This window comes from Dreissena polymorpha, chromosome 3 (assembly GCF_020536995.1).
Source record: "Dreissena polymorpha isolate Duluth1 chromosome 3, UMN_Dpol_1.0, whole genome shotgun sequence".
In the NCBI taxonomy this organism is placed as follows: Eukaryota; Metazoa; Mollusca; class Bivalvia; order Myida; family Dreissenidae; genus Dreissena; species Dreissena polymorpha.
In genome coordinates, this window is record NC_068357.1 from 107,025,260 (window position 1) to 107,037,368 (window position 12,109).

Here is a 12,109-nt window from a genome sequence, read left to right on the forward strand (position 1 = left end):
TTATTAAAAAAAACTATTTTCTATTATTATTTATCATTATCACAAAATATTCCTCATATTTAGTTGACTTTGAGTCATTTTAACTGGAACAAAAAGAGCTAAAGTTGGTACCAATGAATATCGATTAATTATCATCGGCTCATTAGTCAATAATTTTAAGAAATGTTTATTTGCAGTAAGAACATTAATTAATTCTCAAAAATTTGTGTATTTCTTTAAATGAAAGTAATGCATTATTCAAATACATTTTTGTATGATTTATATATTCATATAGCGTGTTGGATCTTGATGCATTTGAGAGAACCAACAAGGCAGAAGGTCTAGGCATGAGCTCTGAGGCAACACCAGGGGAGAAGAATCTCCATGACGCAGACTTCATCTGCAAGCTCTTCCGCTTCCTGCAGTTACTTTGTGAAGGACATAATCTAGGTGCGCAAGACACTTGGATTTAATGTTTATTAAGCATTTGAGCAATAAAATTTGGGGGATTTTCATTGTCAAAAATTGTGAAACAAATTCGTGTAACATTTCATTGTTTGTGTCTTATATTTTTGTATAGGTGAAAATAATATTATTAACTGAGGGTTAAAATATTGCAATGTTGTTGAGTGACATTTAAAAACAAACTATAAATTATAATAATGGAAATTAATGTAAGAATCGTCTGCTACCATATACTTAGTCTGGTTTTAACATGAGAAGAGAGCAAAATGTTTAGGGTCTTAATCATGACCATGACCTGTTGCCACTAGAATCTGACACATGTGGAGTCAAGAGATTGAAATATGAGATATATATTACAGTGAGGTTTCTTTATTTCCAGAATTCCAGAACTATTTGCGCACACAGGCTGGTAACAACACAACAGTGAACATCGTCATCAGCACAGTAGACTACCTACTGAGACTGCAGGTACAATGTCATGTGCTTATACATCATCAGCGTACATTTATGATGTTGTTTAACTGTTTTTCTCACTGTAAGTTTGTTAAAATAAGTTCATGGTGTTTGTATGTGATTTATAGCATCAGTCAATAAATGTATGATGTTGGTATCATAGGAGTCCATCATAGTATGTGATTTATAGCATCAGTCAATAAATGTATGGTGTTGATATCATAGGAGTCCATCATAGTATGTGATTTATAGCATCAGTCAATAAATGTATGATGTTGGTATCATAGGAGTCCATCATAGTATGTGATTTATAGCATCAGTCAATAAATGTATGATGTTGGTATCATAGGAGTCCATCATAGTATGTGATTTATAGCATCAGTCAATAAATGTATGATGTTGGTATCATAGGAGTCCATCATAGTATGTGATTTATAGCATCAGTCAATAAATGTATGATGTTGGTATCATAGGAGTCCATCATAGTATGTGATTTATAGCATCAGTCAATAAATGTATGATGTTGGTATCATAGGAGTCCATCATAGTATGTGATTTATAGCATCAGTCAATAAATGTATGATGTTGGTATCATAGGAGTCCATCATAGTATGTGATTTATAGCATCAGTCAATAAATGTATGATGTTGGTATCATTGGAGTCCATCATAGTATGTGATTTATAGCATCAGTCAATAAATGTATGATGTTGGTATCATAGGAGTCCATCATGGATTTCTACTGGCACTACTCTGGCAAGGACACCATTGACACTGCTGGCAAGGAGAACTTCTGTCGGGCAATCAACGTCTCCAAGCAGGTGTTTGCAACACTTACAGAGTATGTACAGGTGAGTCATTGACATAGAAACATTGGTTGGTCAACCGTGCCCATTCTTCATGAGACAAAATTAAGTTTTGTTCATGTTTTCTCTCATATGGTGTTATGGAATATTTCAGGACAGTTTCATATTCACTTATGGCGCTAGAAGAGGTTAACCCTGTCTAATGACACAAATTATGAAAAATTATTTTGTTGTGTTAGCAAATCATTATATTTCTTTATAAGATTGGAGGAAAATATTGCATTGTGTTTCCAAAGGCAAAAAAATAAAAGTGTAATAGCACAAAGTTTAGTGTTTCTGTATTTATAATGTATACATATAGTGTTTTATGTGGTGAAAAAAGGCTGAACTGTTAAATGGTATGATTTACAAAGATTTTGGTAATTGTTACATTTTCTTTGAAGTTTCCCAATCACATTGCTACAGCATTTCCTGTATTAATGATGTTCATTTTCAGGGCCCGTGTTCCCAGAACCAGCTTACTCTGGCTCACAGTCGACTGTGGGACGCAGTTGGGGGCTTCCTTTACATCTTTGCCCATATGCAGGAGAAATTGTCCAGGGTAGGTGGGGAAATGTTGTATAGTCAATAAAAATAGAAATAATATTATTTTTGTCTGGAAATGAATATTATGTTGATATGTTGATAATCAGAAATTTAGCATGAAAGAAATCATGGGCTTTCCAAAATGTGTAATGCTAAGCAGACATATATTATTTATACACTGAAGTGAATGTATGACCATTGACAGATGTGATTATTTCTCAGCTACCAATAATTATTGACTATCGTTCATACCCTAAATAATTGTTCACAAATAGTTTTATGGTGTAGTGCAAATAAAATGTGACTATCAATTTGCAATTTTAATTACTAAATGTTCAGATTGAATTGAAGAAAACTGAAAAACAAAAAATAATTATTTTTAATCTGATCTGTTACTTTTTAAGGCATTTGGCTTATGCAGTCATGTTTAATGCCTTGTTCTGAAAAAACTGGGCTTAATGCATGTGCGTAAAGTGTCATCCCAGATTAGCCTGTGCAGTCCGCACAGGCTAATCAGGGATGACACTTACCGCCTAAATTCGATTTTTGCTAAGAAGAGACTTCATTGAAACGAAAAATGTCATAAAAGCGGAAAGTGCCGTCCCTGATTATCTGGGATGACACTTTACGCACATGCATTAAGCCCAGTTTTCTCAGAACGCAGCTCAATGCATGATGTGTGTGGTACATGGCAGGACTCAGAGCAGCTGGAGTTGCTGAGAGAGTTCATGAAGCTACAGAAGGAGATGATGATCATGCTGCTCTCCATGCTTGAAGGTGACACACTGATAGTACACACTAGAATAACGCTTTTTTATTTGATCCCATTAATCTCCCTTAGCATGCACACAAACACACACACACACACAGATTAAGTGTATTATATATTGAATTCCTATTTACTGTCAGAGTTCACTGGTCATAGTGCAGCTACCCTTTTATCAAGGGTAAACAATACACAGATGGCAGATGCTTAGACAAGGAGAATGTGTTTATACCATTGATAAGTCAGCTTAGAGAATTACAAATCAATTTTTTCATGATGGTTCAATATGCTGAGATAAAAGCAGATCAAGGTGCTAGAGATTCCTTAAACTCGGCCTTTTTAACCAAATATTTAGTTTGTTTCAATTGGCAGATCTTTATTTATCTCCATTTATAACTGTGCTTATTCAGTTAGATTTTATCATTCTTCAGTCTGCACAATTCAGCAATTGTTCGCACTTAAAATCTCCAAGCCAAAACCTAATTACCAGTATCATAAGCCAATGATATATATTGTAAAACCATAACCATGTTATTCTCTACAGGCAATGTGATGAATGGACCGATAGGCAAACAGATGGTGGACACTCTGGTAGAGTCTTCTGGCAATGTAGAGGTGGGTTCACGTTTGAATATTGGAGCACTATCAGTTCTAAAGATCATGTTTAATTATATAAGTGTTTAGCTCATTTGTGTTAACAGTCATAGGCTTATAAAGGCGCCTTTTTATCTGATCTTTTTAAAACAACGAGTAATTGGTTTCTTATGGTTATAGACTTTCTTGTTTATAACAAAATAGTCTATATCAGCCAAAAGTGTCTGCAGACAACACAGGCTAATCTGGTATGACTTTTTATGCACACACATAAAGCCAAGTTTCTTAGAACAAGGTTCATATACACCTGATTCTGGTTACCATTGTATTTCTTTGTTTCCAGATGATCCTGAAGTTCTTTGACATATTCTTGAAAATGAAGGACTTGACAACATCGGATGCATTCTTGGTAAGAACATTGTTAGTCAATATGTTTCATGATGATGATTATAATTATTTTATTAATGTTAATAATACTTTTTTATTATTAATATTTTTTTTAAATAAGTTATTTGTAGTTTTTCTCTCAAATAGTGTTGTTTTATTACAAATGTATAACCATTTCTTGGGTATAATATTGGTTGGGTGACTATGCTATTGCCATATTATTGTAAATCATCTTCGGATTACCATGTGTGAATATCACCTTATTCATGCGACCCCTCCATCATGCCCAATGCCTCATACGTCTAAAGATTCAATGTTTGATTTGTTTACTGCCTTCTCTCCCGACCGGCAGGAGTTTGATACAAACAAAGATGGCTATATATCGGCCAAGGAATTCCGCCGTGCCATGGATTCACAGAAGATGTATTCACGGTACTCATGATAGCCTCTCGCTGTCCATATTGGGAATGCTTGGTGTCATGGTGTCTGCTCGTTGTCTGTGCCATGTCATTGTAGATGGGGGCCACTCACTGAGAGAGCAGTCTCACACACACAAACTCTGTCAGTTTGTATATAACAATCAATTGTTCAAACTTAGTTAAATAAAAAATACTATCTTCAGCACAGGCCAATCATGGAAGGCACCTTCCGCCTGAACAGGATTTTCAAGAAGTGATTACACAGGCTTATCTTGGACGACACTTAACAGACATTTAACAAGCCTTGTTTTTTTTCAGAGCAAGGCTCAAACATAAATATATTTTAGGTGAATGGTGGGAAAAGAAGGCTAAATTCAGTCAGCTAAGTGTCAAGCCGGATCAGCTTGTAAAAAACAAACACGTGAAATGTAAATCTTGACAGTTCACAGTTCTGTTATAAAGGAGAGACTCAAATCGAAGTAAAAGTGTGACAGTGAGGCTGCTCCACAGTTATAATCACACTCTTTTGCAGATCTGTGTAGAGATGTTCATAGGTGTGCAGTGTCTGCCTTACAGCCTGCAATGTCCCTGTTCAACATGTCTTTGTCTGTATTTGTCTGTGGGTGTGTACAGTACAGCTCATGCTAAACCGACACATGTCACAATGCCATATATTCTTGCCATGCAGTTTGGCCTTAGAAAGCAAGACCATCAATATGTTTGTACTATGATGAACATCATTTTTTTTAAATAGTTCAATGTCTTAAAAATAAATCTTTCTATAACATCAATGGTTTGAGATTCTGTTAAACACATTGGCAAACCAGATTTTTGGTTTTAAGGCATCATCATTAGAAAAGCTTCATGCTACCAGTAGATACATATATTTACTAAAGAATGGCAATGTGGCATTTGTTGTCTGTGTTAATTAAGCTGTACTATCTGTTATGTTGTCTGTAGAACATTATATGCTGCTTTTCACTGTCCGACAGGAATTTGACACCAATAAGGATGGCTGCATTTCCTGTAAAGAGTTTAAGAACGCTCTTGAGTCACAAAAGCTTTACAGCCTGTAAGTGGGCCTGCAGTTTGGATGGAGTTATGTCTTGTGTTCCCCCTGGTTTGCAGCCAGTTGAAATTTCAGCAGCCACCTGCTTGTTTAGTGTCAACAAACACTTTTGTTCAGTAAATTAAGGCCTTTGGTATTACATTTCAGTTTTCCCCTCCCAATTGGACACATATTTCCTTATTGTCTCATTTTTTGACAGCCTTGCCAAACTTACAAGTAGGCCATACTGTTTTATTTAAAAGAAGTTTGTCTTACATTTAAAAACATTCATTATAAAATTGCATTGGTTGGTTATAAACGTTGAAATCAAGTGAAAATGTATTCCTCAAATTATTAGCTCTTTGCATGACTTATTTATTTTTGCACTAATTCATTGACTGTTTTGGTTCTGTTGTTGTTTTTGTAGTTTTCTGTTGTTGTTTTTGAGGTTAAATATGCAGGTAATAAATCATATAAGTTGTACATATACTAAATAGCTGTAATTGAAGTAAATATTAATCTTTAACTTTTATTTACCCCTATATTGAAGAAAATGCTAACATGCATGTTTATTAGTATATAACCTGATTTATTTATTTAAGTGTTATGTTTGCTGTTTCTTTACTCTTGTATTGATTGTTCATAACATGATTGTTTTTGAGGGTTATGTTAAGCACTGATTCGTGTGGTTTTATTCAATCAAAAGCAATGCATGTCATTTTTTCCTGGTAGGACTTAAGATTTCAAAGAGCAACATGACATTGTTGAGTAATTAAAGTATTGCTGGATGCTTTTTTAGCTCACCTGATTGCTCAGGTGAGCTTTTGTGACCGGCCTTTGTCCGTCGTATGTCCGTCCGTCCGTTAACATTTTCTCGTAAACACTCTAGAGACCACATTTCATGGTCAGAAGCTTTGTCCCAATGAAATATCGGCCGAGTTCGAAACTGGGTTGTGCCGGGTCAAAAACTAGGTCACTAGGTAAAAAAAAAGAAAAACCTTGTAAACACTGTAGAAGTCACATTTCATGCCCAATCTTCATATAACTTTGTCAAAATGTTTGTCTTAATGATATCTTGTTTGAGTTCAAAAGTGGTTCCGATCCGTTGAAAAACATGGTCGCCAGTGGGCGGGGCAGTTTTCCTTATTTGGCTTTAGAGAAACCTTGTAAACACTCTAGAAGTCACAATTTTGCCCAATCATCATGAAAGTTGGTGAAAACATTGGTTCAATTGATGTCTCGGACGAGTTCGAAAATGGTTGAGATCGGTGAAAAAACATGGCCGCCAGTGGGCAGGGCATTTATCTCTATATGTATATAGTGCCAGTTTTCCCTATTTGGCTACAGAGAAACCTTGTAAACACTCTAGAAGTCACAATTTTTGCCCAATCATCATGAAAGTTGGTCAAAACATTGGTTTTATTGATATCTCGGACGAGATTGAAAATGGTCGGGATCAGTGAAAAAACATGGCCGCCAGTGGGCGGGGCATTTTTCTCTATATGTATATAGTGAAAACATGTAAACACAGTAGAAGTCACATTTTTGGCCCAATTTTCATGAAATTTGCTCAGAACATTTGTTTCCTTGATACGAGAGTTGAGTTCAAAAATGGTTCCGGTCAGTTGAATAACATGGCTGCTGGAAGGGGGGCAGTTTTCTCATTATGCCCCCCCCCCCTAATATGGTTTCTGGATGATAACTCAAGAACGCTTATGCCTAGGTTCATGAAACTTCATAGGTATATTGATCATGACTCACAGATGACCCCTATTGATTATCAGGTCACTAGGTGAAAGGTCAAGGTCACAGTGCAAAAAAACGTATTCACACAATGGCTGTCAAGGTCATGGTGACTCAACTTAGAAAAATGGTTTCCTGATGATAACTCAAGAATGCTTACGCCTAGGATCATGAAACTTCATAGGTACATTGATCATGACTCCCAGATGAAATAATGATGAAACTTGACCAGGATGTTTGTCTGGACAATATCTAGGTCAAGTTTGACACTTGGTAAAGATTGAATGAACCGACTCCTCTCAGGTGAGCGAAATAGGGCCATCTTGGTCCTCTTGTCCTTATTTATTTTTATTTTTTTTAAATGTCCGTTTCTATCTGTATGACCTTATGACGTTTCGAGCCTTGCTCTGGGAAAACGAGGCTTAATGTATGTGCCATCCCAGATTAGCCTGTGCATTTTGTACAAACTAATCAGGGACAAATCTTTCCGCCTAAACTTGATTGAGCTAAGATAAGACTTCATTTGACAAAAAAAATACAATTAAAGCAAAAAGTGTCATCCCTGATTAACCTTTGTGGACTGCACAGGCGTATCTGGGACGACTTTTTACGCACATGGATTCAGCCCAGTTTTCCAAGAACATTGCTCAGTATGTGTCATTCACACTCAATGCCCCATTGCAGTGAGGAGATAGAGTACATCATGATGTGTGTGGACGCCAACCAGGACGGCAAGGTGGACTTCAACGAGTTCACAGACCGCTTCCACAACCCGGCCAAGGACATCGGCTTCACCATGGCTGTACTGCTAACCAACCTCTCTGAGCACATGCCCAATGATCCCAGGTGAGTGTCTGAGCACATGCCCAATGATCCCAATTGAGTGTCTGAGCACATGCCCAATGATCCCAGTTGAGTGTCTGAGCACATGCCCAGTGATCCTAGTTGAGTGTCTGAGCACATGCCCAGTGATCCTAGTTGAGTGTCTGAGCACATGTCCAGTGATCCCAGTTGAGTGTCTGAGCACATGCCCAATGATCCTAGTTGAGTGTCTGAGCACATGCCCTATGATCCCAGGTGAGTGTCTGAGCACATGCCCAATGATCCCAATTGAGTGTCTGAGCACATGCCCAATGATCCCAGTTGAGTGTCTGAGCACATGCCCAATGATCCTAGTTGAGTGTCTGAGCACATGCCCTATGATCCCAGTTGAGTGTCTGAGCACATGCCCAATGATCCCAGGTGAGTTTCTGTGCACATGCCCAATGATCCCAGGTGAGTTTCTGTGCACATGCACAATGATCCCAGGTGAGTGTCTGAGCACATGCCCAATGATCCCAGGTGAGTTTCTGTGCACATGCACAATGATCCCAGGTGAGTGTCTGAGCACATGCCTAATGATCCCAGGTGAGTTTCTGTGCACATGCACAATGGTCCCAGGTGAGTGTCTGAGCACATGCCCAATGGTCCTAGTTGAGTGTCTCATGACATGAGGTGAGTTTAATTTAAACCTGTTATTTTTTCATAAATTGCATCAAAATCCAGAGCATTGTTTAGACTTTCTAGTCCTTGTCCTGTAACTTGCTGTCTCAAGTGAAGATCATGAGCATGCTCCCAGAATGGGGATTCAACCATTCACCTCACAATTGGTAGGCTTCAAATCTCATATATGTAAAAAATAATACTGTTTAGCCCTTGTTTAGCCTAGACTGACATATTGTTAACCTGCTGTAGTTTAAAATAACTGAAGCCATGAATCTCACAGTAAATAATCTGTAACAATACATATATTGTTGAATATCTGGATTATTATTTCATTGCTACTCATCGTCCCTCTACATAGGCTGTTATTTAAATGCTGCTGATTTCTTGTTGCACGTAGGTTGGAGCGTTTCCTGGAGAAGGCCAGCTGCGTATTGGACTACTTCCAGCCTTACCTGGGTAGGATTGAGATCCTGGGTGGAGCAGGACGCATTGAGAGGGTCTACTTTGAGATTAAACAGTCACATATAGACCAGTGGGAGAAACCACAAATTAAGGTACAAAAGAGGAAAATGTATCATACCATTGCAGGGAGGGGGGTGTATTGGATATTGATCATCATGTCAAGGAGATATGTCACATGCAAAACCAATGCTGCATGCTTAAAGGTCAAGGTCAGAGTGGACTGGAGATGTGTGCCTAGTTCATATATGGTAATAGTGGTACGAGAATTTCATATGACTCTCAGTTCTGTTTCTTAATAGGTCATGGGTAAAGTCTGTCATAATTTCAAGACGACAAGTTGTGTTTTAACTTTTGCACTAGCTCAAAAGCCCATTGAATAATCTTAAATAGACTTTATGCATAACAGCATCTACACAGATCTGGTACATATATTCTGTTTTCACATGCTTTATTATGGGTAACTAAATATTATCACTGTCACAAAACACTCATTTTCGTCTATAGAAGCATACAGTGGTGGATCTGTCTCCTTTGGTCACATGTCTTTTATTTCCAGTGATCCACACATTCCGAAGTTGTTTGCTCTTTGACATAAGTGGGACTAACATAATTATGTTACAAATCTCTAGTTGTTTAATGTAAAGTAGGTGTTTTCAATATATAACTGATGTAAGAATATTGCATGTGTATAATGTCCCAATTTATTTTGTTCTTTCCGGTGGTTTATATGAAATATCAGTGAAATAAAACTAGTATTCCACTGTTTTAAACAGTGAAAAATAACAGTGAAAAATATTAATATTTGTCACTGTTTTACTGTGAAATGAAGTCAAATTTTCGACGAAATGACGTCATAATTCCAGCGAAATTATCCAGTTAAACTCATTTACAATGTAAATAAACAGTGAAAAAAGCATAAAATAAGAAGGAAATTTGTTGGATTCGATGGAATATTGATTTTATTTCACTCGTGATCATAGAAAATATTTATTTTCACTTGTGGCTGCGCCACTTGTGAAAATATTGTTTTCTATGATCACTCGTGAAATAAAATCTATATTCCACCGCATCCAACAAATATCCTCTATTTATTCCAGCCTTTGAAATGAATTAGTTGAGAATAGAAACTGTGTAATTGTTTGCCAGATATTTCTGTTAGAATGCATATCATACTAGCTGTTTTTGACACTCCATTCATTTTAATTTGCTGTTATTTTCAACAATGTGACTTAATAATTCATTTTATTCCTACTTCCACTGTTCTGGGTCACTGGGAAACAAGGGCTTTATGCATGTGTGTAAAGTGTTGTCTCAGATGAGCCTCGGTAAGTGTGCGCAGGCTTATCAGGGACAACACTTTTCGCCTAAACTGGATTTTTTGTTGACCAGAGACTACCATTGAAGGAAAAACAGAATGAAAGCAGAAGTGTTGTCCTTGATTAGCCTGTGCAAACTACACAGGCTCATCTGGGAGGGCATTTAATGCACATGCATTAAGCCCCATTTTCTCAGATAGAGGCTGAAATAAAATACCATAATTTTTGTCTCCAGGAGTCAAAGCGTTCGTTCTTGCACAGTGTCGTCAATGAGGGGGGAGACAAGGAAAAACTGGAGAGCTTTGTGAACTTCTGTGAGGATACCATTTTTGAGGTACACTAATAATAGTGACACAATAGTGCTGTTTTACACTTGTATAATAGTAGTGACACAATAATTCTGCCTTAAACTAAAATTAATTATACATTTATGTTATTTTACACTAATATTAGTAAAACAACCAGCCCCTAAATTGTATGTTCAGATGCAGCATGCGACCAGTATCAGTGCAGAGGAACAGAGGATGGCTGCACTACGTAGTGGCGCAGTTCCCGACACAAGAGGAGGGTATGTATCTCATATGAGCCTCATTCTGGGTAAATAGGGTTTAATACATGATAGGGTTTGATACACAATAGGGCTTAATACATGATAGGGCTTAATACATGATAGGGCTTAATACATGATAGGGTTTGATACATGATAGGGCTTAATACATGATAGGGTTAAATACATGATAGGGTTTGATACATGATAGGGTTTGATACATGATAGGGTTAAAAACACGATAGGGTTTGATACATGATAGGGTTTGATAAATGATAGGGTTTAATACATGATAGGGTTTGATACATGATAGGGTTTGATACATGATAGGGTTTAATACATGATAGGGTTTGATACATGATAGGGTTTGATACATGATAGGGTTTAAAACATGATAGGGTTTGATACATAATAAGGGTTGATACATGATAGGGTTTAATACATGATATGGTTTAATACACGATAGGGTTTGATACATGATAGGGTTTGATACATGATAGGGGTTGATACATGATAGGGTTAGATACATGATAGGGTTTAATACATGATAGGGTTTGATACATGATAGGGTTTGAAACACGATAGGGTTTGATACACGATAGGGTTTAATACATGATAGGGTTTGATACATGATAGGGTTTGATACATGATAGGGTTTAATACACGATAGGGTTTGATACATGATAGGGTTTGATACATGATAGGGTTTAATACATGATAGGGTTTGATACATGATAGGGTTTGATACATGATAGGGTTTGATACATGATAGGGTTTGATACATGATAGGGTTTGATACATGATAGGGTTTAATACATGATAGGGTTTGATACATGATAAGGTTTGATACACGATAGGGTAGGATACACGATAGGGTTTGATACACGATAGGGTTTGATACACGATAGGGTTTGATACACGATAGGGTTTGATACACGATAGGGTTTGATACATGATAGGGTTTGATACATGATAGGGTTTGATACATGTTAGGGTTTGATACATGTTAGGGTTTGATACATGATAGGGTTTGATACATGATAGGGTTTGATACA

General features: G+C 36.9%; 1 protein-coding gene across 1 annotated transcript in view; it reads left to right on the top strand.

The window, feature by feature from the left end:
- Positions 1 to 12,109, top strand: part of LOC127870859 (ryanodine receptor-like) — a 203,133-nt gene that overhangs the window by 171,417 nt on the left and 19,607 nt on the right. Inside the window, exons 89-100 of the mRNA XM_052413397.1 lie at positions 275 to 429; positions 824 to 912; positions 1,619 to 1,747; positions 2,199 to 2,303; positions 2,983 to 3,064; positions 3,598 to 3,668; positions 3,991 to 4,056; positions 4,387 to 4,466; positions 7,929 to 8,090; positions 9,127 to 9,283; positions 10,743 to 10,841; positions 10,993 to 11,075. Of these exons, the coding sequence (XP_052269357.1) occupies positions 275 to 429; positions 824 to 912; positions 1,619 to 1,747; positions 2,199 to 2,303; positions 2,983 to 3,064; positions 3,598 to 3,668; positions 3,991 to 4,056; positions 4,387 to 4,466; positions 7,929 to 8,090; positions 9,127 to 9,283; positions 10,743 to 10,841; positions 10,993 to 11,075 (1,278 nt within the window). The remainder of the gene's footprint in view (positions 1 to 274; positions 430 to 823; positions 913 to 1,618; positions 1,748 to 2,198; positions 2,304 to 2,982; positions 3,065 to 3,597; positions 3,669 to 3,990; positions 4,057 to 4,386; positions 4,467 to 7,928; positions 8,091 to 9,126; positions 9,284 to 10,742; positions 10,842 to 10,992; positions 11,076 to 12,109) is intronic.